This window comes from Melanotaenia boesemani, chromosome 5, assembly GCF_017639745.1.
Source record: "Melanotaenia boesemani isolate fMelBoe1 chromosome 5, fMelBoe1.pri, whole genome shotgun sequence".
Taxonomy (NCBI): Eukaryota; Metazoa; Chordata; class Actinopteri; order Atheriniformes; family Melanotaeniidae; genus Melanotaenia; species Melanotaenia boesemani.
Genome location: NC_055686.1, coordinates 1638229 through 1664818, shown reverse-complemented (window position 1 = coordinate 1664818; position 26590 = coordinate 1638229). Strand labels below are relative to the sequence as shown.

General features: G+C 43.0%; 1 protein-coding gene and 2 long non-coding RNA genes across 3 annotated transcripts in view; 2 read left to right on the top strand and 1 right to left on the bottom strand.

Annotated features, from left to right (window-relative positions):
* LOC121640417 overlaps positions 1-26590 on the bottom strand; it is a 1195287-nt gene that overhangs the window by 1006710 nt on the left and 161987 nt on the right. The window contains exons 9-10 of the mRNA XM_041986139.1: positions 22002-22329; positions 16151-16154 (exon numbers count right to left, since the gene is read on the bottom strand). Of these exons, the coding sequence (XP_041842073.1) occupies positions 16151-16154; positions 22002-22329 (332 nt within the window). The remainder of the gene's footprint in view (positions 1-16150; positions 16155-22001; positions 22330-26590) is intronic.
* LOC121640572 overlaps positions 1-26590 on the top strand; it is a 34536-nt gene that overhangs the window by 1228 nt on the left and 6718 nt on the right. The gene's annotated exons all lie outside the window — the stretch shown is intronic.
* LOC121640584 lies at positions 1815-17730 on the top strand. The gene is made up of 3 exons (XR_006010520.1): positions 1815-1824; positions 12503-12519; positions 17647-17730. It is a non-coding gene; the product is annotated as an uncharacterized LOC121640584 (long non-coding RNA).

Below are 26590 nucleotides of genomic sequence, written 5' to 3'. Positions count from 1 at the left end.
AGGTGTGCAGCAAACACAATCACAAAACCCAAGCACACACATAAATAAGTATAAAATGGTAAAGTACACAGATAAAATGTAGTTCAGACACGTCTCTTAAACAGCCTAAAAGCTGAAGGGATGAACAACTTTTTAATTCTTCTAGAAGTGAACAATGCTTAGTCTTAGACACATCTTCCACAGGTGGTCCCACCCTGGCACCTATTACACCTTCCCCTAGCGGCTAGGTAGGGCCTAACCTATGTCCACATATTATACACACATTACACTTGTACCAATAAATACAAGTAAAATCATTATTAATAATAAAAACCTTAAAACACTATGTGTCTATTACACAATCTCTTCAGACAATGTTATTTAAAAGTCTGATTGAAGTGGGGACAAATGAGTTTCAGTAAGGTTCAGTTTACAGTGAGAGACTCTGTGTCATCTGCTGGCTGGTAAAAGTTCATATTCTGTGTGGGGACATGTGATGGGTTCATCACTTTCCTCTGAACCTGCCTACGAACAGACTGCTCATAGATGCTCAGAACGCACTGCTTCTCACTCTTCCCCATCACCTGCATAGCAGTGTGTAGCAGCTGCTGAGCTTAGTCTTCATTTAACAGTCAGCTTGCCGTACCTTGCTGACATCCTAGATCTACCTCTCCAGTATTGTCTTATAAAACAGAAACATCTCCTGGCTGACACCATACACTCCCTGGCCCTGACGTCCATTCGCAGTGGCTGGATCAAATGCACCCCGGTCTCCTCCCCGTTGATTGGCTCCATGCTCGGCCAATCAAACTGCAGCTTGGTGGAAAGTGGAAATAAAGGGCTGTTAGGTTTTGTTGTGTTGAGCTAGGTTAGGCTTTTGTTTGTGACTGAGGTCACTTAGTTTATGGGAACTGCTGCTCTTTTGTTCTTTTAGTTGTCACACCGAGTTATGAACACTCCTTCGTTTGTATAATTGTTACTCAGTGCTTTTTGTATATGGTTTTAGGTAAACCATTTGTATTTTTCAGCAATTTCACTAACCCCAACACTTGTTTACTTTTGTTTCAAGGCAAGGCAGTTTATTTGTACGGCACATTTCATGTACAGGACAATTCAAAGTGCTTTACATAAAACAAAGATATTACAGATATTTAGAATAGTAAAAGGCATCAACACATAATCACAATAAAATAATAAATTACATTAAAATGATTAAAAGCAAGATAAGTTAAAAAAAAAAAAAAAAAAAAAAAAAAAGTTACCGTGCAGATTTCATGCATAGGCGCATGAGAAAAGAAATGTTTTTAACCTGGATTTAAAAATGTCTACATTTGGGGAAAGTTTAATCTCCACTGGCAGTTTGTTCCATTTGTTTGCAGCATAACAGCTAAATGCTGCTTCTCCATGTTTAGTCTGGACTCTGGCCTGGACTAGTTGACCAGAGTCTTTGGATCTAAGAGCTCTGCTAGGTTTATATTCTCTGAACATATCACAGATGTATTCTGGGCCTAAACCATTCTGGGATTTGTAAACAATCAGAAGGGTTTTAAAATCTATTCTGTGACTGACTGGAAGCCAGTGTAAAGATTTAAAAACTGGTGTGATGTGTTCAGATCTCTTAGTCCTGGTTAAAACTCTAGCAGCAGCGTTCTGGATGAGCTGCAGATGTTTAATGCTCTTTTTAGGAAGTCCTGTTAAAAGACCATTACAGTAATCCAGCCTACTGGAGATGAATGCATGGATGAGTTTCTCTTGGTCTTTCTGGGAAACTAAATTTTTAATTCTGTTGATGTTTCTGAGCTGGTAAAAAGCTTCTTAGTGACAGCTTTGATGTGGCTGCTGAAAGTCAGATCTGAGTCTATCAACACTCCCAGGTTACGAACTTGGTTGGTGATTTTAAGAGCCCGAGTCTCCAGGTGTTTACCTATGCTGACCCTCTTCTCTTTGCTACCAAACAGAATAATCTCAGTTTTGTCTTCATTTAATTGTAGAAAATTCTCCCTCATCCAGGTGTTTATTTGCTCCAGACACTGACACATTAAGTCTATTGGACTGCAGTCATCTGGTGACAGAGACACATAAAGTTATGTATCATCTGCATAACTTTGATAACTAATGCTATAGTTCTGTAATATTTTACCCAAAAGGAGCATATACAAGTTGAACAGAAGAGGTCCAAGGACTGACCCCTGGGGGACTCCACAAGTCATGGCCACTCGCTCGGATTCATAGCTGCTGATCGTAACAAAATAACTCCGGCCTTCTAAATAGGACCTGAACCAGTTAAGGACCGCTCCAGAAAGTCCAACCCAGTTTTCCAGCCTATGCAACAGGATTCTGTGATCTACAGTATCAAACGCAGCACTGAGATCCAACAGAACCAGGACTGATACTTGACCAGAATCGGTATTCAACCTAATGTCATTTAACACTTTGACCAGAGCTGTTTCAGTGCTGTGATGAGGTCGGAAGCCGGACTGAAATTTATCAAGATTTCCACTTTCATTTAAAAAGTCATGAAGCTGGTGAAATACAACTTTCTCAATAATCTTGGAAATAAAAGAGGTTAGAGACAGGTCTATAGTTGTTCATTATAGAGGCGTCTAGAGTCCTTTTCTTTAGGAGGCTTAATAGCAGCGATCTTTAGTGACTTGGGAAAAATGCCTGATGCCAGTGAGCTGTTAACTATCAGTAGGAGACCACTTTCTACTGAGGTAAAAACTGGTTTTAAAAAGTCGGATGGAATCATGTCCAGAGTGCATGTTGTTGATTTCAAATGCCAAACTGTTTCTTGTAGGGCTTTTAAATTCACCATTTTAAATTGTGACATGACATCAGAATTATTTCCAGGTTTTAGATACAGACTAATTTTCTTGTTTGACTGTGTGGAATTAATATTTTGCCTGATTGTTTTAATTTTTTGGCAAATTGGTTGCATTTCTCAGTGGAAAGGAGCTCTGGGTTTATCTGTTTGGGAGGATTTGTAAGTTTTTCAATCATAGCAAACAGAGTGCGAGAATTGTTGACATTCCTGTTAATCATTCCAGATAAATGCAGCTCTCTGGCCTTCACAGCTCATTGTTATAGTTACGCAGGCTTTGTTTCTACAGCTCATAGTAAATTTGAAGTTTATTTTTCCACCATTTCCGCTCAGTTTTTCTGCATTCTCTTTTTAGGCTGGTAACCACAGTGGTGTTTCTCCATGGTGTTTTCTGTTTGATCAAGGTGCTCTTTATTCTTATCGGTGCTACAGCATCCATTACATTCAAGATTTTCAGAGTGAAATTATCCAGGAGTCCATCAACTGACTCTGCACTGGTTGTTGGTAACATCGCTATGGCCTCCACAAACTTAGCACTTGTTCTTTCATTAATGTACCTCTTCCTAACGGAGAAGCAGGTTGGTTGAACATTCTGAGTGATCAGTAAATCAAACAAAATACAAAAATGGTCAGACAAGGCCAAGTCAGTGACCGCAACAGAAGAAATATCAACACCCTGAAATAACCAGGTCCAGAATGTGACCTCGAATGTGGGTCGGTTGTTTAACATGTTGCCACAAACCAAACATGTCCAATATGGAAGAAAATTCCTTGACATTACCATCCGTCATGTTATCTATGTGAATGTTAAAATCCCCAGTTAAGATGAAATGGTTAAAATCAGTAGAGATAACCGACAATAATTCAGAAAATTCATCAATAAAATTTACACAGTGTCCTGGACGTCTGTAGATGATTAGAAATAGGATTTTAGGAATGCCCCTTAAAATAAAACTAAGATATTCAAAAGAAGTAAAATCACCAAATGAAATTTCTTTACACTGGAATGAATCTTTAAATAAGGCAGCTTCTCCTCCCCCTTTCCTCCCGTTTCGACATTTATTCATGAAACTAAAATGAGGGGGTGTGTTTCATTAAGAACTGTAGCACTTGTGTCTTCTGTTAACCATGTTTCTGTCAGAAAAAGAAAATCTAAACTGTGAGAAATGATGAAGTCATTAACTAACAGTGACTTGTTGGACAGAGATCTAACATTTAGTACAGCTAGTTTTATGAAGTTTACACTAGTCTCTGTTGTATTCTGAGTTATACAAGGTACAGTTAACAGATTAGATCCATTCACCCCACAAACTGACCGTGTTCGATTCCTTATTTTACTAACTAACACAGGAAACACAGTGGCTGAAAAGCAGCAGTGTCTGCTGAAGAAACCTGAAAAAACTCCAGTAAAGTGGTGCATCCACTTTTAGAAGTTTGACCTGCAAGCTTTGAAAAGCAGCAGTGTCTGCTGGAGAAACCTGAAAAAAGGTCCAGTAAAAAGGTGCATCCACTTTTAGAAGTTTGACCTGCAAGCTTTGAAAAGCAGCAGTGTCTGCTGGAGAAACCTGAAAAAAGGTCCAGTAAAAAGGTGCATCCACTTTTAGAAGTTTGACCTGCAAGCTTTGAAAAGCAGCAGTGTCTGCTGGAGAAACCTGAAAAAAGGTCCAGTAAAGAGGTGCATCCACTTTTAGAAGTTTGACCTGCAAGCTTTGAAAAGCAGCAGTGTCTGCTGGAGAAACCTGAAAAAAGGTCCAGTAAAAAGGTGCATCCACTTCTAGAAGTTTGACCTGCAAGCTTTGAAAAGCAGCAGTGTCTGCTGGAGAAACCTGAAAAAAGGTCCAGTAAAAAGGTGCATCCACTTTTAGAGGTTTGACCTGCAAGCTTTGAAGGCAAGGCAAGGCAGTTTATTTGTATAGCACATTTCATGTACAGGACAATTCAAAGTGCTTTACATAAAACAAAGATATTACAGATATTTAGAATAGTAAAAGGCATCAACACATAATCAACACATAATCACAATAAAATAATAAATTACATTAAATTGATTAAAAGCAAGATAAGTTAAAAAAAAGTTACCGTGCAGATTTCATGCATAGGCACATGAGAAAAGAAAAGTTTTTAACCTGGATTTAAAAATGTCTACATTTGGGGAAAGTTTAATCTCCGCTGGCAGTTTGTTCCACTTGTTTGCAGCATAACAGCTAAATGCTGCTTCTCCATGTTTAGTCTGGACTCTGGTCTGGACTAGTTGACCAGAGTCTTTGGATCTAAGAGCTCTGCTAGGTTTATATTCTCTGAACATATCACAGATGTATTCTGGGCCTAAACCATTCTGGGATTTGTAAATGATCAGAAGGGTTAAAATCTATTCTGTGACTGACTGGAAGCCAGTGTAAAGATTTTAAAACTGGTGTGATGTGTTCAGATCTCTTAGTCCTGGTTAAAACTCTAGCAGCAGCGTTCTGGATGAGCTGCAGATGTTTAATGCTCTTTTTAGGAAGTCCTGTTAAAAGACCATTACAGTAATCCAGCCTACTGGAGATGAATGCATGGATGAGTTTCTCTTGGTCTTTCTGGGAAACTAAACTTTTAATTCTGTTGATGTTTCTGAGCTGGTAAAAAGCTTCTTAGTGAAGCTTTGATGTGGCTGCTGAAAGTCAGATCTGAGTCTATCAACACTCCAAGGTTACAAACTTGGTTGGTGATTTTAAAAGCCCGAGTCTCCAGGTGTTTACCAATGCTGACCCTCTTCTCTTTGCTACCAAACAGAATAATCTCAGTTTTGTCTTCATTTAATTGTAGAAAATTCTCCCTCATCCAGGTGTTTATTTGCTCCAGACACTGACACATTAAGTCTATTGGACTGCAGTCATCTGGTGACAGAGACACATAAAGTTGTGTATCATCTGCATAACTTTGATAATTAATGTTATAGTTCTGTAATATTTTACCCAAAGGGAGCATATACAAGTTGAACAGAAGAGGTCCAAGGACTGACCCCTGGGGGACTCCACAAGTCATGGCCACTCGCTCAGATTCATAGCTGCCGATCGTAACAAAATAACTCCGGCCTTCTAAATAGGACCTGAACCAGTTAAGGACCGCTCCAGAAAGTCCAACCCAGTTTTCCAGCCTATGCAACAGGATTCTGTGATCTACAGTATCAAACGCAGCACTGAGATCCAACAGAACCAGGACTGATACTAGACCAGAACCAGGACTGATATTAGACCAGAACCAGGACTGATACTAGACCAGAATCGGTATTCAACCTAATGTCATTTAATGAATGAATGAAATGAATGAAAAATACTTTATTAATCCCAAAGGGAAATTCAATATTGTAGTAGTAGTAATTTTTAGTAAAACAATCACATTAATTAATTAAGGGCTTTGTTCTTCAGCCTGATAGCTGCTGGAAGGAAGGATCTTCTGTATCTCTCTGTCTTGCATCGGACTTGAACAAGCCTCCCACTGAACACACTCTGTTGTTTCGTCACGGCGTTGTGTAGAGGGTGTGAAGGATCTTCCATTATCTTCGTCAGCTTGTACAGAATTCTTTTTTTGATGATCAACTCCAGCGGCTCCAGAGTTACTCCAAGCACAGAACCGGCTTTCTTGATCAGTTTGTTAATTCTTTTCAAGTCTCTGGTTCTGATGCCGCTGCCCCAGCAGATTGCTGCAAAGCTGATTGCACTTTCAACAACAGACCTGTAGAACATTTGCAACATTTTGGTGCAGACGTTAAAAGATCTCAGCTTCCTTAAGAAGTAGAGTCTGCTCTGACCTTTCTTGTAAATGTACTCAGTGTTGCTTTTCCACTCAAGTCTGTTGTCCAGCTGAACTCCAAGGTACTTGTATTCCTCCACCACCTCCACCTCCTCTCCCATGATGGAAACACTTCTATGTGTGTTCTTGTTCCTCCTGAAGTCAACAATCATCTCCTTTGTTTTCTTGGTATTCAAGATGAGATGATTGTCACCGCACCATTTCACAAACTGACCGACCAGTTCTCTGTACTCTGCTTCTTGTCCATCACTGATACACCCAACAACTGCTGAGTCATCAGAGTATTTCTGCAGATGACAGAACTCAGAGTTGTACTGGAAGTCTGAGGTGTACAGCGTGAATAGAAATGGTGAAAGTACAGTCCCTTGTGGTGTTCCAGTGCAGCTGACCACCATCTCAGACACACAACCTTTCAGTCTCACAAACTGTGGTCTGTTTGTGAGGTAGTCGTAAATCCAGGTGGTTGTGGAGGGATCCACCTGGAATTTCTGCAGCTTCTCACACAGCAGAGCAGGCTGAATCGTATTAAAAGCACTTGAGAAATCAAAGAACATGACCCTCAAAGTGCTGCCTGACTGGTCCAGATGAGAGTGGGCTCTCTGAAGCAGGTATATGATGGCATCTTCAACCCCAAGCCCATTACGGTATGCAAACTGTAGTGGGTCCTGAAAGGTGTTCACCTGCTTGCTGAGGTGAGCCAGTAAGAGTCTCTCCAGGACTTTCATGACGTGAGATGTCAGGGCGACTGGTCTGTAGTCTTTTGGTTCAGCTGGTTGTGGTTTTTTAGGCACTGGAACAAGGCAGGATGTTTTCCACAGCACCGGGATTCTTCTCTGGCTCAGGCTGGTGTTGAACAGGTGCTGGAGAATCCGACATAGCTGTTTTGAGCAGGTCTTGAGAACTCTGGGACTGACACCATCTGGACCTGCAGCCTTGTTCTGGTTCAGTTTCACCAGTTGTTGTATGACTTGGTTACAGGAGACAGACAGAGTGGAGGTGGAGGCAGAGGAGGTTTCAGGAAGTCCTGATGTGGAGGGAGATGAGGTTGTGTCCAGGTCCTTGACTGAGCTGCAGGGTGACAGAGTGGAGGTGTGACAGGAAAGCTGTGGGCTCATGGAGGGTGTGTGGCTAGTTGGGGTTGAAGCAGGAGGTGAGCTAAACCTACTGAAGAACATGTTCAGTTCATTCGCTCTGTCCAGACCTCCATCAGTCTGATCCTCCTTTATCCCGAAGCCAGTGATCTTCTTCATTCCTGACCACACATCCCTCACATTGTTTTTCTGAAGCTTACTTTCCAACTTCTTCCTGTAGTCCTCCTTGCACTTCTTCATTTGTGTTTTAAGTTGTTTTTGTGTGGACTTCAATAACTCCCTGTCTCCATCCCTAAAAGCTTTCTTTTTGATGTTCAGCAGCTTTTTCAGGTCACTGGTGATCCAGGGTTTGTTATTGGGGAAGCACCTCACTGTTCTTGTTGGAACGGTGCTGTCCACACAGAAGTTAATATAATCTGTCACACACTCAGTCAAGGCATTGATGTCATCTCCATGAGGTTCACATAGGACGTTCCAGTCTGTAGCCTCGAAGCATCCTCTCAGAGCATCTTCAGCTTCATTAGACCAGGTTCTAATAGCCTTTCTAATGACTGGTTGTTGCTGAACGATGGGCTTGTAGGAGGAGGAGAGAAGAACTAGGTTATGGTCTGATCTTCCTAAAGGTGGCAGGGCAAAGGAGCTGTATGCATTTTTAATATTAGCATAAAATAAGTCCAACGTTTTGTTTTCTCTGGTGGAGCAGCTGACAAACTGTTGGAAAGTTGGTAGAGTTGCAGAGAGGGAGATGTTGTTAAAATCTCCAGAGATCGCCACAAATGCGTTTGGATGTTGTGTTTGAAGCCTGGCCACTACAGAGTTAATGACATCACAGGCTGCGTCTGGAGCGGTACCAGGTGATATATATACCGCTACCAGAATAACGCATGTGAACTCTCTGGGTAAATAATACGGGCGGAGACTCACAGCTAGCAGTTCAATGTCTCTATTGCAGATCTTCTCTTTAACAGTGACATGTTCAGGATGACACCAGCGCTGGTTTACCAGCACCGCAATTCCACCTCCCTTCAGCTTCCCGCTGAGTTCTTTATTGCGGTCTGCACGGACCGTCCTGAAGCCGTGTACAGACGCATTACAGTCTGGGATGTGTTCATGCAGCCATGTCTCGGTGAAGCACATAATACTGCACTCTCTGTATTATATTTAACACTTTGACCAGAGCTGTTTTAGGGTTGTGATGAGGTCAGAAGCCGGACTGAAATTTATCAAGATTTCCACTTTCATTTAAAAAGTCATGAAGCTGGTGAAACACAACTTTCTCAATAATCTTGGAAATAAAAGAGGTTAGAGACGGTCTATAGTTGTTCATTATAGAGGCGTCTAGAGTCCTTTTCTTTAGGAGTGGCTTAATAGCAGCGATCTTTAGTGACTTGGGAAAAATGCCTGATGCCAGTGAGCTGTTAACTATCAGTAGGAGATCACTTTCTACTGAGGTAAAAACTGTTTTTAAAAAGTCGGATGGAATCATGTCCAGAGTGCATGTTGTTGATTTCAAATGCCAAACTGTTTCTTGTAGGACTTTTAAATTCACCATTTTAAATTGTGACATGACATCAGAATTATTTCCGGGTTTTAGGCACAGACTAATTTTCTTGTTTGACTGTGTGGAATTAATATTTTGCCTAATTGTTTTAAGTTTTTGGCTAAAAAAGTTGGTAAATTGGTTTTATTTCTCAGTGGAAAGGAGCTCAGGGCTTATCTGTTTAGGAGGATTTGTAAGTTTTTCAATCATAGCAAACAGAGTGTGAGAATTGTTGACATTCCTGTTAATCATTTCAGATAAATGCAGCTCTCTGGCCTTCACAGCTCATTGTTATAGTTACGCAGGCTTTGTTTGTACAGCTCATAGTAAATTTGAAGTTTATTTTTCCGCCATTTCCGCTCAGTTTTTCTGCATTCTCTTTTTAGGCTGGTAACCACAGTGGTGTTTCTCCATGGTGTTTTCTGTTTGCTCAAGTTGCTCTTGATTCTTATCGGTGCTACAGCATCCATTACATTCAAGATTTTCAGATTGAAATTATCCAGGAGTCCATCAACTGACTCTGCACTGGTTGTTGGTAACATAGCTATGGCCTCCACAAACTTAGCACTTGTTCTTTCATTAATGTACCTCTTCCTAACGGAGAAGCAGGTTGGTTGAACATTCTGAGTGATCAGTAAATCAAACAAAATACAAAAATGGTCAGACAAGGCCAAGTCAGTGACCGCAACAGAAGAAATATCAACACCCTGAAATAACCAGGTCCAGAATGTGACCTCGAATGTGGGTCGGTTGTTTAACATGTTGCCACAAACCAAACATGTCCAATATGGAAGAAAATTCCTTGACATTACCATCCGTCATGTTATCTATGTGAATGTTAAAATCCCCAGTTAAGATGAAATGGTTAAAATCAGTAGAGATAACCGACAATAATTCAGAAAATTCATCAATAAAATTTACACAGTGTCCTGGACGTCTGTAGATGATTAGAAATAGGATTTTAGGAATGCCCCTTAAAATAAAACTAAGATATTAAAAGAAGTAAAATCAGCAAATGACATTTCTTTACACTGGAATGAATCTTTAAATAAGGCAGCTTCTCCTCCCCCTTTCCTCCCGTTTCGACATTTATCCATAAAACTAAAATGAGGGGGTGCTGTTTCATTAAGAACTGTAGCACTTGTGTCTTCTGTTAACCATGTTTCTGTCAGAAAAAGAAAATCTAAACTGTGAGAAATGATGAAGTCATTAACTAACAGTGACTTGTTGGACAGAGATCTAACATTTAGTACAGCTAGTTTTATGAAGTTTACACTGGTCTCTGTTATATTCTGAGTTATACAAGGTACAGTTAACAGATTAGATCGATTCACCCCACAAGCTGACTGTGTTCGATTCCTTATTTTACTAACTAACACAGGAATCCTACTGGGTCCAGGCTTGATCTCAGAACAGCTGTCAGTAGTAGCAAAACTACAGCAAGGACCCTGAACGCATCATGGCATGTTATCTTTGTTGTGAATTCTGCTGCTCTGTGAACCACCTCCCGTGTCCTGCTCTGCCAGGACAGACGATCTAAGAGGAGGATGAGGAGGGGGAGGAGGGGAGCCCTGTATTTCTTGGTAGATGGTGGTCGCTGGGGTCCGGTCCGGGATAGAGACATCCTTTTAAGACCTTGGGTGATGTGGAGAAGAGGGTCTGGTGAGGGGGGAGAGCTGGCAGTTGATCGCTTCTCTGCTGTCTCCTTCGCTCTTATCTGTACACTCATGTTTGGGTTTGCCATCCCAACAGCATGACGCAAGTGTGCACCAAGTAATCTGCATCCAGTTAGATTTGGATGAACACCATCAGGTCTGAATCGCTCCTTACAGTTCCAAAAGATATTGAAGTTATCAATGAACTTTATCCCATGGGTGATACATGCGTTTGATAACCATGTGTTCAGGCCAAGAAGTCTACTGAAAAGTTCAGTTCCTTTACCCGCTGTAGGAATGGGTCCTGAAATGTAAACATGGTGTGCTCCCAACTGACACAGTCTCTCCAACAGCAGAGAAAAGTCTTTTTTCAGGATCTCAGAGCCAATTTTCCTCCTCAGAATATCAAAAGACCCTGTGTGGACAATAATCTTCATACCATCTGGATGTGAAGACAGAATGGTCGGCAACATCTCTGTCAGTTCTCTGACTGATGTATCAAAAAGTGTTAAATTTTCCGTCTTTGCCATCCTCACATGCTGTGTTATGGAAGACAGCTGAACGTGACAGGATCCCTACAAACACTGATGGAAGAACTGGGTGTGGTGGGTGTTAACCAGGCTCTCCTCTTCAGACTCGTCCTTTCTGGCTTCAGCCACCTGGATGTGACTGGATACCTGCAGCCACCAAGTGGTGGGAATGTTATTAGAAAAAGGAATAAATCTTTTTAAGAATAAGAAAATAAACGAGGAATAAATTAATATAAAAAGCAAACCATTAAAAGAATGAAAGAAGAAGAGAAGATGAAAGAAGAACATAAAGACTTTTTAATCCACCTCTTCTACCAAACAATGAGTGTTTTCTCCACTTTCAGCCGTATCCCTCCGCCTCCTCTCCACTGTAGCTGCAGCACAATATAGTCCCAGCAGATGAGAAGCTTCTGTTCAGCCAAAACAAAAACCAGTCGTATCTTACAATAGTAACGCTGTCAGTAAGGTTTGTCCTCGGTAACGGTGACGGTGTTGTAACCATGGAAACAGTCTTTAGTTAGATCCCCACCGTTAGTAACGCCGTTTATTTTAACGCGTTACTCCATCACTGGAGACCAGTTAGATATCCAACTATATGAACATGAATATAAATTATAGAGAGACCTCCATCCAGAGCTCTTTGGACAGCAGTGTAGTTAGACGTTCCACAGTTATCCCTCCACCACCTCCACAGAAAAACAAACCACACCCAAAGCTCTGAACCACCTTCTCCGTGGCCTCACCTCCATCCTTATCAAAGCTATGAAGCTCATAAACCAGCAGCTCATCAGAACTACAGACTGGACAGACATTAAAGACGTTAACGATCACCATGAAAACGTGTCAGAAATGAAATGAAGATGAATGAATGAATAATAAAAAGATGCTTCATCAATAATAAAGAATAAGGACCTTTCTTCTACAGCATCCAGAGCCTCCCCACCGCCTCTAGCCCATCTTCCATCCCTCTCTGAAGGACATTAATGACCATCAGCCCAGATGCAGCACTGAGCAGCTGCAGAGTGAGCGCTGCAACGCGCCTCATTAGCGCACACAGCGCTCCTCGTACGTCATGAAGCTGCAGCAGGAGGCAGGTTCATCACATCAACATGTCCTGGGCTCAAACTTTTAATCCACCAATAAAAACCATGGTGTTGTCACATTCCTGCTCTGCAGCATCTAGAGCCTCACACCCGGTATTCCAGCCATCTGCTCCTCCCAGTAAGAGAGCTGCACCAGCAGCTAAATGCTGGGCGGAGGCATCTCCTGCTCCGCCCCCACCCGTCTGATTTACCAGCTGTTATTAGAAGCTCTTTGTTCTGGAACGTCTCTTACATCTGGTCACCTCCTCTTCACCTCCTCTGGTGTTCTGCTGCTTTTACCAACTACATTTACTGGTTAGCAGATCCTCTTCCATGCTGAAGTCCTTCTGGAGACGTTGAGACTTCTTTGCTGGAGCTCAGCAGGGTTTTTATTTGCCTCGTCCGCTGATATCTGCATCTCTCCACACTCTGAACCCACATTTAGTTTGAGTAGAAGCTTTTTACCAGCCGTTCATGGTCATTTCATCTGCTTTCTAACACTTCTCAACACTGTGCAGTGAGATAACGATGATTAGCAAAGATGGTGAACATGCTATGTTTCTGTCAGAGGGGGCGGGGCTACTTTCTAAACTCAACATATCTGGAGCACAAAGGCTGATGGAGATGCAGGTTCAGCAGAAACTGGACCTTCTGGGCTTGCTGTGCTATAAATGTGAGTTCTGTGCTTTACTTCCTGCGTTGTGTTTCATTTAGACCAGTGGCGGCTGGTGTAGTTTTCTCTAGGGGGGGCTATACCAAACTCCAAAACATACATATATTCTAAAAAAGCACACAAATAATCTAATATAGTGTCACTGTATTTAAATAACTGAAAACAACAGAAGCAACATTACAGTGACATGTAGTGCTTTACTTTTTGTACATGAATTTTGCCTTTCTATCCTTGAGAGAAACAAATTTCTCAATGACTCTATGGTTAAAGTCGGGATGTTTTTGACAAGTTTCTCTTCCATAGAGAGCATGGCCGATGCATTGAGACGATCCTGTGCCGTTGTGTTCCTGAGGAAGGTCTTGATTCTCTTCAGTGTTGAGAAGCACCTTTCAGATTCAGCTGTAGTCATAGGAGTTGTGATGATGATCTTCAGCAGAGCCACAGTCTCTGAGAAGGTGTCCTGAAGATTGTTCCTCATTAAAGGTGGTGTAGAGCCACAGCAGCAGGGCAGCTCTTGAACTCATCATTGCTGTAGATGAGGGCCAGTTCAGTTTTCAACTTTTCTTTGTTCAGAAGAGGGTAAGCCTCCATGGTGGTGTTCAGTGCTGCTTCAGGGAACTGGCTGTTTACTGTTGGAATCTGTCTGCTTGTAGCACTGATCAGATGTTTGGTGATGGAGAACCTATCTGTTGCATGGCCCAAGATGGTGTCACAAACCTAAAAAATTAATTCACCAATTTAATACAATATGGAGATAAGAAGTTAAGTCAGTTTTATTCAAACAAATAATTTTTTTAATTATGTGTTCATTTAATTTAAGGGACAATGCAAATGAACATAGCACCCCCATAAAAGTAGCCTTAATTATACATGGCCTATTCTAAGATGTCTTCCCCACTTTTCTACACAATACACCACTATGCACCACTATGATTAAAAACACTGTAAAAGACCAACACCACACATTTAACTTCTATCTCACCTCTGCAGCTACCCTCTGAAGATCACCTGGGCCTAGTGTGCGGCGTTTCTTGGCCAGCTCAGATACACTGCCACTATGTTCTCCACAGAAGGTAGGGAGGGAATCTCTGAACAGAGCCAGAAGAGAAAAGCAGGACAGAGGTTAACACAATATCAGAAATATTAAACAGCACAAAATACGTATTAATTTACGCGATACTTTGTATGTTGTCTGCGAACTGCTGCATGATTCTCTGGACAAAAACTGAGTCGATGGTCCGTTTCTGGAGCTGATGTACAGAATGTCCACATGAGGCATGATGTGATGGAACAGGTTCAGGAAGAAGCTGAAAGTGTCATTCTCCAGTAGTCTCACAAACCCTCCAGCTTCTCTTACAGTGGTGGGATCAAACTCTCCTGAGTCCCTGATGGTCTCAAACACGGGATCAGGTCATCTTTGTGCTCAAACACAGTGCTCACAGCCCGGATATGGAAGTTCCATCTTACTGAGCTTGTTCTTGGGAGTCTGTGTGCCACCACTTTATCAAGCACACAGGTTCTTATGGGAGATTTTGAGAAAAAGCTAGAGAATCCAGCCAGGTCAGAGAAGAACTGACTAACCTTTGGGATATGAGATGTGACCTGCTGCATAATGAGGTTGAGTTGGTGAGCGTAGCAGTGAACATATATGCATTCACATACACATCTTGTACCTTCTTCTGCACACCACCTGTGGCTCCTCTCATGACACTTGCACCATCATATGCCTGGGAAATGAGCTTGCTCTTCTGGTCATCAGGGAGAATGGAGCTCAACCTATCCAGACGTGCTGTGGCAATGGAGTCAGCTGTGGAGAGGTATGAACTCAAAAAACCTCTCTTGCACATAATGGGCTTTGTCAATGTAACGGATCACAAGTACCAGCTGATGCTGAGTTGAGATAGCCATTGTTTCTTCAGCCTGAATGGAGACAAAAGCTGTGTCCCAATTCAGGGTCTGCACACTTCGAAGTGCGCAGACTACGTAGGCTACAGAGTGTCCTCCGTAGTCTACACACTTCGAAGTCTGCTTAACGTTCGTGAAATGGGACAGCCTACCTAGTCTACAAGAATTTCCCATAGCAACAACACAGGACGTTTAATCACTTAAACCTCAGAAATTACTCGTAGGAAACGTCAGTAGACGCTGAACACGGAGCGGCAACACCGACAGTTAAAAAAAAAAAAAAACGGTTTGAGGCTCTGTTGTTTTCCAGCCGGTACACACTTAATTAACCCCTTAAAAGTATCTGAATATCAAATATTACCGAATTTTAATGTCACCATTTAACAAACATGCTTTAAATGTACTTGGTTTTGTAACGTTTATACTAAAGTGTAGTTAAAAAAACGTACTTTTTTTAAAATAAAACTTTATTTAAACTTAATACAACTCTTCTGAGGTTGCTGATTCGCCACCGTCCTGTGCGCAATGAATTGTGGGAGAAAAGAGCCCGTGAAGGATGCATCACCAGCAGCCTTCGTTTGAGGCCAAACGAAGTGCGGATTCGAAGGGTGGATTCGGAGGGTCCTTCAAATTCTGTGAATTGGGACAGTACTTCGCGCACCGCGATGACGTATGTGGCCGACGAATCCGCACTTCGAAGTGTGCAGACCCTGAATTGGGACACACCTAACGTCTGCACTCCTGACTTCTTCAATGATGCACGCTCTCAACACTGAGAGCTGCAGTCAAGTAGTTCATTCTGTACAGTCTTGGACGTTCCCTGTCTGCAGGTGCTCATGTAGAACTGCATCTAGTGATGCTACAAAGTCCACCAGTCCTCTAAAAATGCCAGGATTTTCTGAGCTTTCACTTTCATCATGTCCACGCAGGGCTAACACAAATGCACCACAGAACCTGACAGTCTATTATTTAAGACAGGATGTGCCTGTTTGTGTCAACCTCCTCATTATGCATCTTGCATGTGGATCCCAGTTTGTTCGTGCTTCTTTGCTTTTTCTGAAAGTGCTTTAAATCAGTCTTACCTGTCTGAATCCATGCTGGGTCTGATCCGGGTGTTTGAAAAAGGAGGCAAGGAAAGCAGAATAAAGCATTAGCGTCGCTACATGCAGTTAGCCAAGCCTTCTTGCTAAACCAGGTCCTGGAAAATGACCGGGCGTACTGTCTCCCTCTGTCTTTGGACTGCTGATTGATGGCAGTATCTGGCTGATCAGGCCCAAGCTGTTTCACTTCAAGCTTCTCTTGAAATCTCCTCCTCTCAAATGGTTTTGTTATGAGTGATTTTACTGAATTACTCAATTTGTCGTTAGCCATTTCTTCTTCTCCAACTCACTCTGGCGCACCTTGTCACGGACGATAGTGACGTCATCCCGCAGCGTAGTCCGGGCAGGGATATGCAAATTCAGCTTTGGGCGCTGGAGAGCTACGCCCCGAGAAGCTCCTATCTCTTGCATTGAAGAGAAGCAACTGCGCATGTACAACTTACAGCGAGAGTCTATGAGTAAAGATTTTTGCACCCAGGGGAGGAAACACGTGACCAATCAGTAACTTTAAACAACGTAGATGAATACAACAAATTTACTCGCTAGTTATTTATTATTTATCTTGCTCATCTAAAAAAGATATACATATTTTTGGAAGTATTTTATTTATTTATTTTTTTGTGGGGAGTGGTGAGTGGTGGGGCGGCGACATAGTGCCCTCTATTGGCCAGCCACCACTGATTTAGACCATGTTGGAAAGTTCTGCTCTGCTTGGATTGAAAGCTGGTACCAGTGGGACGGGAAGTCCAGCAGAAGAAACCCACCAGCACCACCTTTATAAATGACATCAGGGGTAAAGTGCTGATGGCTGCTGACAGAACCTGCTCCACCTTCTCAGTTCTGCTCCTTAATCTGCTGCAGATGCAGGTGAAGATGCTCCTAGAATTATTACACAAGGTTGAAGGCAAAGTCGGTGTCATTTTGAAGTAACTTTAATAAAAATCAGACATCATGTAGAACAAGTGGAGTCTTTTAAGTTGACTTTCCATGAAAGTGAGTCGGTGTGATTCAGTCTTTATGTGAAAGAACTAAACAATGAGCGTAAATGTGACTGAAGAGAGTTTCTCCAAACAAGCAGGGGTATGAAGACAATGAGTTAGTGGACTAACGGTCAGAGTGAAGGCTAATGGTTGCCATGGTGATACAACTTGACATGTTTAGTTTCAGCGTTTGTAAAAACTAAAGTGGTTTAAGGCAACGAGTTTCCACACAAGTTTCTAGTGAAGCCAACGGATCCGGGATCAGGACCAAGTTGATGCTGCGTTTGCCTCCTTCCTGCTCTGCTTCTAAACTCTCCATGGCCAAACCACAACACGCTAAATCCTCATTACAACACGGCTGTTTGCAGCTGGTATCAGTTGCAGCAACATTCTTTATTGATCACTCGCACGTCAGGAACAAACAACACCTGCAGCTTGTTTGCTGGCAGGAAGGTTTGTGTTCTTCATCAGGAACCTTAGTAGACCAGGTCCTAACAGTCTGGAACAAACAACAAGAAGATGCTGGAGTCCAGAACACACAGCTGGTCAACATGTGACATCACACTGACTCCACTCTGACATCACTGATCCCTGATTAATACTGATCAATACTACGTCTGCAGCTGGAACAAGTCCTCTCTTCATCCGTCCTCCATCACATCCTTCACTGATATTTTCTCTCTGATCCAAAGTCAGACTGGATCAATAATCAAAGATCAGACTGATTGATCAGCCATCAGAGGAGTCGGATCATCGGATCCGCTTCTGGTCCTGATGTCCTCTGTTTGATCCTGGACCCGACCCGTCCCTGCAGAGGACACACAAGACAGTCAGTAAGACAGTCAGTAAGACAGTAAGACAGTCAGTCAGTAAGACAGTCAGAGAGACAGTCAGTCAGTCAGTAAGACAGTCACTCAGTCAGTAAGACAGTCAGTCAGTCAGTAAGACAGTCAGAAAGTCAGTTAGACAGACAGATAAACAAACCTTTGACTTTGAGCTGAACTGTTTTCTCTCTCATGAGACCTCCTTTCCAGACATAACATTCATACTCTCCACTGTCTCCAGGTTTCGGGTGGTCCAGACTCAGACTGAGGTCTCCAGTTTTCAGAGGATCTTGATTCATCTTAGTTCTGTTACTGTAGACCTGATTCTGGTCTCCAGTTTGATCAGAACCGTTCGGGTACACGTGGACATTCCTGTTGTTACTGTCCCTCCACACCACCTCGGCGTCTTCAGGCAGGTCAGGTGTCGTTCTGAAGGGCAGCAGGACAGACTCCGCCCCCTCCTCCACCTCCACCTGACAGACTGAGAGAAGAAGAAAATCAGCTGATCAGCTTATTGATGAGTGATCAGAAAGTGGGATCAAACAGTGAGTGAAGATCAGATGATCCAGTGTGAAGAAGCTGCTGCAGAAGCAGATCCATGAAGAAGTGAGTGGATTTAAAGCTGCAGCTGCTCTTTCTTCTTCTTCACATCACAAACATCATGTTTGCAGAGAAGAAGAGAAACTGGATCAGTGAAGAGACTCCAGCTTCACATCAACACCACATGTGAGAAGCAGCTTTCCAGCCTCATTTCTTCCCATCAAACAGCAGCTTTCATCCTCACTGGATCCCACTTTGCTCCAGTTTACTGTCAAATGATGAGAATGAATCCAGATCAATCCCAGTGGAAGCTGCTGCTGACCAGACTGACCTCAGACCTGCTGCTTCCTCCAACAAACTGCATCTCTGACTAATAAATAAATAAAATAAACCCCAGGCTGCTTTAGACTTGAAAGGCCTCTCTTAGGTTTTATAGGATGTTCATCCCCTTCACGCTTCTGGATATCTGGAGGCAGCAGAAGGACACAAAGAGAGCGTTCAGCTGGACAAAGAGAAGCTTTCCATCCCCATCAAGGAGGGATTTCTGGATCATCTCAGCAGGACTTGAGCCCCACGTCTGTGAAGATGACACCTCCCCTTCTACCATGACCCACCACACCATGATACAACTACACCTCATCTTCTAGAGAAGGAAGGAATAAAGACATGTGGAGCAACTCTCTTCTTCATGCTGACGAGCTGATCTGGAATACGGAGCGTCTTCTTAAAAAGTTCTGGCAGATGGCTTTAGGAAGCAGAGAAGATGGAAAGCTCTGGAACTTCTACACTTCTAAATAAGGAAAGCAGCCGTTTCCTCTGGAAAGAAGAAGCTTGGTGAGAAAATCTAGAAGCAAGCGATGAATTACAGACATGTCTGAGCTTCCCTCTGTTCACAACCTGAACCATGAAGTCCACCTTGTCCCTGTGGAAAAGTTCCAGCAGGAACTGGAGGATCTTTCTGCAGAGAGGGCTGAAGGAGCTTTCATTGGCTCTGGAAATGGTTGGAGGAAGGAGAGAAGAGACTAAATACTTTCTTAGTTTAGAAAAAGGAATGCTGAAGTAAACAGTAGAACCAGACTGGAAATAAATGAGCCGACGTGCAAAGACAAGAAGCTCCGAAGCAAACACATAACAGGCTTTATGCAGCACTTTAGCAGCTTCTACCACCACAACTCCAACCTTTTAGAAACAGTTCAAGAAGCAGAAACAGCTGGATTATGGCAGCAGATGTGGAGGAAATGAACGTTGGAGGAGATTCTTAGCAGCATGAAAGAGCTAGAAAGCAGAAATGTGCTGGTAATGAGGCTCAGCTCTGAGTTTTCTAAAAGGTGTGACAGAGAAACGGCCATATTTCTCCAGCTTCTAGAAGAAGCTGCTGACCAAGAAGAACGGCCGCCATCATTACAACAAGGACCACTCTCTCTCATTCCAGAAGCAAATAAAGAGCTTTTCCTCCGTGATGGCTGGAGGCCAGTCACTCTTTAAACAAGCTTTATAAAATCACTGCTTCTGTTGTAGCAAAAGCTTTAAAAGCCGCCTGAATGAAGCCGTCCACCAATCACAAAGCGGCTTCATGAATGGCGCCATGTTTCTAACAACATCCGCCTTGTCCTCCACTTGATCAGCTAGAAAGATCTGATTGATGTTCCCCTTTAATTCCAGTCTTAGATCTTCAAAAAGCCTTTGATGCTGCATCATCTCTTCATCTCTGACTCCCTCAGATTCTTCAGACTCCATCATTTCTTCTTGAAAACAATCAAAGCTGTATAATAAAAGTGCAGCTCTATCAGGGTCCACCAGCAGGTCTGAAGGAAGAAGAGGTCTTCACCAGGGATGCCCCATCTCTCCTCATCTTCTCCTCATTGTGGGGAAGTTCTCCACCTACTGATCCCTCAGCATTCCTTTAAAGGCTCCACATTGAATGAAGAAGCAATGAAACCATCCCAGCTGGCTGATGAGGCTTCTCTTTCCTTTAGTCCCCTTTGGCCTCTCTGTTGGTGGAAACTTCTCTGAAGCGTCGGCTCTGAATGGAAACCTGAAGAAGTGTGACGTTCTCCCTCTTCAAGATGTTTTACACACTCATGTCTGTGCTGTTCCAGGTAGAAAACGGTGAAATACTTGGGCTTTACAATCTGCAAAGATGAGAACAATGAAGGAGAATCTGAAGCGAGGATCTCTCCAGTAGAACGGATCCAGCTCCACCTCTCTCTTTATGGACCAGTGCTATGAAGTAGAGCTGAAGGTCTCTCTAGAAGCTCTGATGGACCTTCTTCTGCTGAGGTCAGCGAGGAAAACATGGATGGTTGGAAGAAGCTCTGATGTGACTCTCTGTGGAACAACAAGCCTCAGAAGATGAAGCAGCTGTTGTGTGCTGGCCTCTCTCAGAGGGAGGGCTCAGCATTTTACATCCATGCTCTTCAGGTTCCAGTCAGAGGAACCTGCTTCCACCCTGATAGCATGTGGAACATCTTCCACATGTTTCATTGACCAAGCAGCTGCTCTGAGCTTCCTATCAAGATGCCCGCATGCTGCTGGAAAGCTTCCTATCAAGTGCTCACATGTCCATAGAGCAGTTCTCTGGTGTTGGTGGTTCTTTGTAAACACAGCTGTTCTCCACACAGGTTCTTTGTGTGGAACAAGGCCTGCAGCACACACACAGGTCAGTCTGGATTCTACCAACACTGCTTTGACAGCAGCATCCTGCTAGTGAGGCAGCTCTGTGATAACATGCTCACTTCTATCCACATGATGACTTTCAGAGCAGATCTAGTGTTCCTCTTCCTCAGGAAGAAGATGCGACTGTTATTAGCGCCTCCATCCGCTATCACGGCTCCATCACGCTGCCAAGCAAGCAGACACGTTTCCTTCAGCAGAACTAAGCCGTGTTAACGTGGATGGAGGTTCCATCTTTGATAAGAACTTTACCAGCCTTTCATGAGGAAGCTGCTTTCTACTAAAACAAGCTGCTGGATACAGATGCTGGAAGCATCACTAGATGTAGAACCTGGAGCGCTAGATCTGCTCTTCCCTACAAATTCCTACTGCCCAACAAGAAGAAAGAACGGCTCTTCAAGCTGCACAGAAAGCTGCTCCTGTTAGCCGTCTCATGTAGAAATATATCCCCGCTTTAAGAGGAAAGCCACTCTGAAGCTGGAGAAGCCGCATTTTCTCCATGTGTGTCGTTTCTGCTCCGACTTTCAGTAGATCTGAAGAAACATCTGGGGAAGGATTTCTCTCTAAATGAGTCTGAGCTGCTGCTTAGATTTACAAGCTCCGCCTCCACTAAGAATCAGTCACATCTCATCAGCTTCCTGATTATCTGCTAAAGTTTTACATCCATAACATGAAATTCTGTCTTTCTCTCTGTAAAAAGTCGGATGTGAGCTTCTTTTAATGGAGTCCAGAAGCTGAACGGCAACAAGCTGATGATCGATTGATCACAACTGATCAGCTGATTGGAAAAATACTCAAACATGATATTTAAACCACTGACCTCTGACTGTGAGACGAACTTGTTTCTTCATCAGGATGTTTCCCTCCTTGCTGTAGACTCTGCAGGTGAAGATCCTACTGTCTCCATCTGTGGGGAGTTTCAGAGTCAGACTGAGGTCTCCAGATTGTAGAGGGTTTCTCTCCATCACTGTTCTGGTTCTGTAGAACTGGTCCTGGTCTTCAAGCTGGTCAGAACCGTTCTGGTACACATGGACCGTCCTGTATAAATCCTTCCACTCCACTTTAGCGTCTCCAGGCAGGTGAACTGTGGTTCTGCAGGGCAGCAGGACAGACTCCACCCCTGACTCCACCTCCACCTGTGGAACTGAGAGAAACAAACAGCATCAGCTGTACAGAAGCAGCAGCAGCTCTGATGGTGTTTGATCCCACTGGTAGAAATGATTCCCAGCAGAACCAGTCCCTTTTGTTTAGGAAGGATCCAGTGGAAGCACTGAGAGGGACTTCCTTCCCCCGGCCCCCCACAGAACCCCTCCCAACCAAAAACAGCCTCTTTGCTTCTGGACAGCTGCGTCCTGTTTCTCTTCTCCACCATCAGGAGAAGATACTGGCAGTTCTTTCAGCAGAGAAGCTTCTAGATGCTTCAGATGATCTAACAGATGAAAGTCAAACAGCTTCAATGAACACACACGTTTCAAAGCAGCTCAGATCAGAGCTGGAAGAAGCTCCTCTGAACACACACACATGTTCAACACGGACCTTCTTCTTCTGTCTGGAAGCTTCCTGTCAAACACAAAGTCCACTACTGGGAAGCAGCATACAGGAAGTCCTGATCATGTGACTCCTTCAGCAGGAAGAACAGAGGAAACTTCAGCCTCTGCTTCCAGACGGACTCCCGTCACGGATCACGTCTATCTAGCGTCCGTTGGTCCAGGACCGATCCTGGACGTCTACACGAGGTGAAAAGCAGCTCTGCTATTGGACGTGTAACCGTGAGCCCACCTGGACGTCCTGCAGTTTAACATGTGGACGTCAGACTCGGGGACTTTGTTGGAGGTCATGTGGACGTCTAACACAGGTGCAGGAAACTGACATGAAAGCTGCTTTTTCCATTTAAGACCATTAATATCCAGCTTGTTCTCGACGCCTTTAATGGATTCAACTTTATTTGTTAATAGTTTTTATTGAGAAGAAGATATTAGAAGATCTATTAGAAGAAATATATGACAAGATCTATTTTCTGTACTGGTTTCTTTGGGGATGTGGGACCGCAGGTTGTAGGAACATCTGGTTCTAACCGACATCAATATGCTCTGCAGCTCTTTTTAAAGACAGTCTGCACCACGGTCTCATGCCTTCATGTTTCCACAAGCTCGTCCCCGGCTGAAGTTTAAAATGTGAGAAATGAGCACTGAGCAGCACGTCTTCATAACTCAACCAGAGCCTTCTGAACTCAACCAGGCCACGCCGGTCGGCAGGGCCGGACTGGGACAAAACGTCCCACCGGGAGACGTCGGCTCACTCAGGCCACCCCGACTCACACACTGCACACACACGCTCACACCTCTGTGTCACAACCACAAATCCATGCACCCACATATGGGCGAGTCATCGTCAAGAGCCCATTTTTCACCTTCAAGTCACATTTCTATTTAACAGCCATGAAGAGAAAAGTAAAAGCAGCAGTTTTTCCCTCCCCCACTCATCCAAAGCTTCAGTACAACAGCACAGCAGGATTCCTGATGAGCTCAACAACATGACTTCTTCTAGGCCAGATTACTGTCATAGATTTAATAGAAAATAAAAACGCTGACTCAGCCTAAAACCATGAGACACTGTCCAACCTTATCAAGGGTTCCCAAACTTTTCAGGCCCCCTGTGGAGCCATGTTTGCTTCAGCAGAAGCCACCAAATATTTCATGACGTAAAAGCAGCAGTTTCATCACAGCGTGAAGAGTAATGTGAATGTTTGTTTGTGGTCGTCCCCGAACACCTTTTACCTTCTTTAAATGTACAATTTAATGTTAAAATGAGACAAGTCAAGGCCTCTTAACCTCATGCAGAGTAAAGTGAGCTTTTAAACCATGAAATAAACATGTGTTTCTACACAGTCACACACATGTTTGACTTATGCTGGCTCACACCAAACCATGTCCACAGTGGCAGACTAAACACGGAGTCTTTAGGACATCTTAGGAGTTTTCCTGGAGTCCCCGCGCTCCCGTCATCTCGGTTGTTAGGTGTAAGCTGCTAATCTGGCTGTTTAACCTCAGTCTTTCCCTGCTCTTGATTCTGAGACTAAACCAAACCTGTTTGATATTATGGCAAGTCGCAGTGACGAAACACGACCACCAACCAACAGATGAGCTCTGACACAAACAGGAATGTCCACAGTCTGAACACCGGCAAAAACGGAGACAAAAAGAGAAGAAGAAGCGCTGATGAAACGTGGGTGGAGCGTCCAGAAAGAGGAGGATGTTATTAGAAGGAAACGTCTGCTGTGGATCATTCATGTTACAGTATCATGATCTAACAAATGAGAGAAGAAGAGAAAGTCCTCCATCCTCCAGACTGGGAGGAGTCGGTGGAACACCTGGTGGAGATGCAGAGCTACACCTAATAATGATGGTGTGTGAGTCCCTGGAGGGAAACTCTCCCTTGTTTGCTTGCTGTGGGCAGATCAGCCCTGCTCCATATCAGCTGTCCAACACGTCACAAACATGCTGAAAGAATCCAGTTGTAGTCTCGTAAATAGTGATCCACCGTCTTTATCAAACCTCAGGCTGAGACTTAAACTCTAAACTTTTGTCTTTAGATGTGAGCTGCTAGTTTTCTTTTGCTCCTCTTTTAAAGGTCTTCTGGTGTAAGCCCAGCATTAGAAGGTTAACAGGTGACGTATTTCAGGTACGGACATAAACAAGCACCTGCTAATATTAAAATAAAGAGCTTTGTATGTAAAATAAAATATACATAGCTTAACTAAAGCTGGATCTCTGGTTCAGGAGGAAGATGCTGCGTTTCAGCTTTATAAATATACATACCAGCAATAAAACAGAAAATAAAACGCTGAAATGTGGATTTTTACCTGAATAAATGCAGCTTTACCAAACTTCCATATATAAGTCGTGTATGAGGACAGACTGTTACAGCCAAGCAGCCAAGTAATAAAACATCCACCTGTCAGTTTAATAAAATGCTCCACCCTGGTACCAGGCTGGATCTGCTCTGTAACGGCTGTAATGGGACATTTAAGGAAGGAGGCTTCATCTGCAGCAGCTCTAGCCTGAATTTATTCTCATTTTAGGATTGTTCACAGCTAAACTAATATTCTTATGACAAACAACAACATCCGTTATTCAGCGTCTGTCCTCATGAAATAAAATCCATTTCCCCAAAAGACAAGCTAATGGCTTCTCACATGGTGCTATTTTTTAACAGTAAAGCCAAACAGAGTTGATAGAAAACATAATAAAACACAAAACCCACTCGAAAATGAGAATAAAATGTCCATAATCTTACATCCACCATGTTCATATGTCTGCCGGTTAACATGGACTAATAATTAGTGGCTTAACCACTTTCTCATTCCTGAATGAAACACATTTATAAGAGCAGTCACACACACTTTTTGTCTTGCAGGACCGCACAGCGCATCGTATGCTTGGTGTAGCTAGGAGACACGTGGTGGAGCTAGCTGCTAACGGCTAATAAAACTGTACCAACGGGAAGAAATCTTCTACAGAACACTCTGAACGTTCCCTCCACAACTACACCTCATTTTAACACGTCTTCCAACGGCTTCATGGCTTTAACATGTTCATTTCATACCTGGAATCAGGGGCGCTGCTAGTCATTTTGTCCCCATGAAAAGAAACTGAAGTCCCCCCCTGAAAATGTTGGTATTGTAATACATAAAATGAGCTATTTTAATGATACTTTGACCATCATACCTATATTTGTTAAAAGAAAAACATGACAGTTAGTTACTGCTACCTTAACATCAGCTTGATTTTCCATGTCCTCAAACTCTGTCATGTTTTTAAGTCTCTTTGTGGTCTTATTTAGTCCATCTCCCTCATCTGAATCACTTTCAACATCTTCAGCTTTATTTCAATGTTCTCCCGCTCTGCTGTCTCTCTGAGTCTTCCTACACTCTCTCGTGGTTCATCCTCATCATCTGAATCTGGACCCTCTTCCATGTCTTCCTCCATTTCCACTCTCCTCTCTGACAAACTTGAAGATGATGCTGGACCTGCTCTGTAGTGTACATGGCATACAACATGATCTAGTATCTCCAATCATGTGTAACCCTTTTACCACCAGCTCGTTGTAATGATGGAGCATTTACTCAGAACACAACCTCTTCAATACTCAGTCTGGTAAAAGAGACATTCCGATGTATACAACGGGGTCGAGGGTCTAATATGATCCTCACTTCCAATAAAGAGGTTTCCTAGAATCTGTATCACTGTCCAACATCAATTAATGTAAAACGTGTTACACATAACCTAACCTGCATATCTATTTGTACAGTGTAAATTATGGAAAAATCAAAATGAAGTGAGGAACACACAATTACATTTAAAAAGGTTCTTGTGTATTAAAGAATGATATTTAAACAGTAAGAA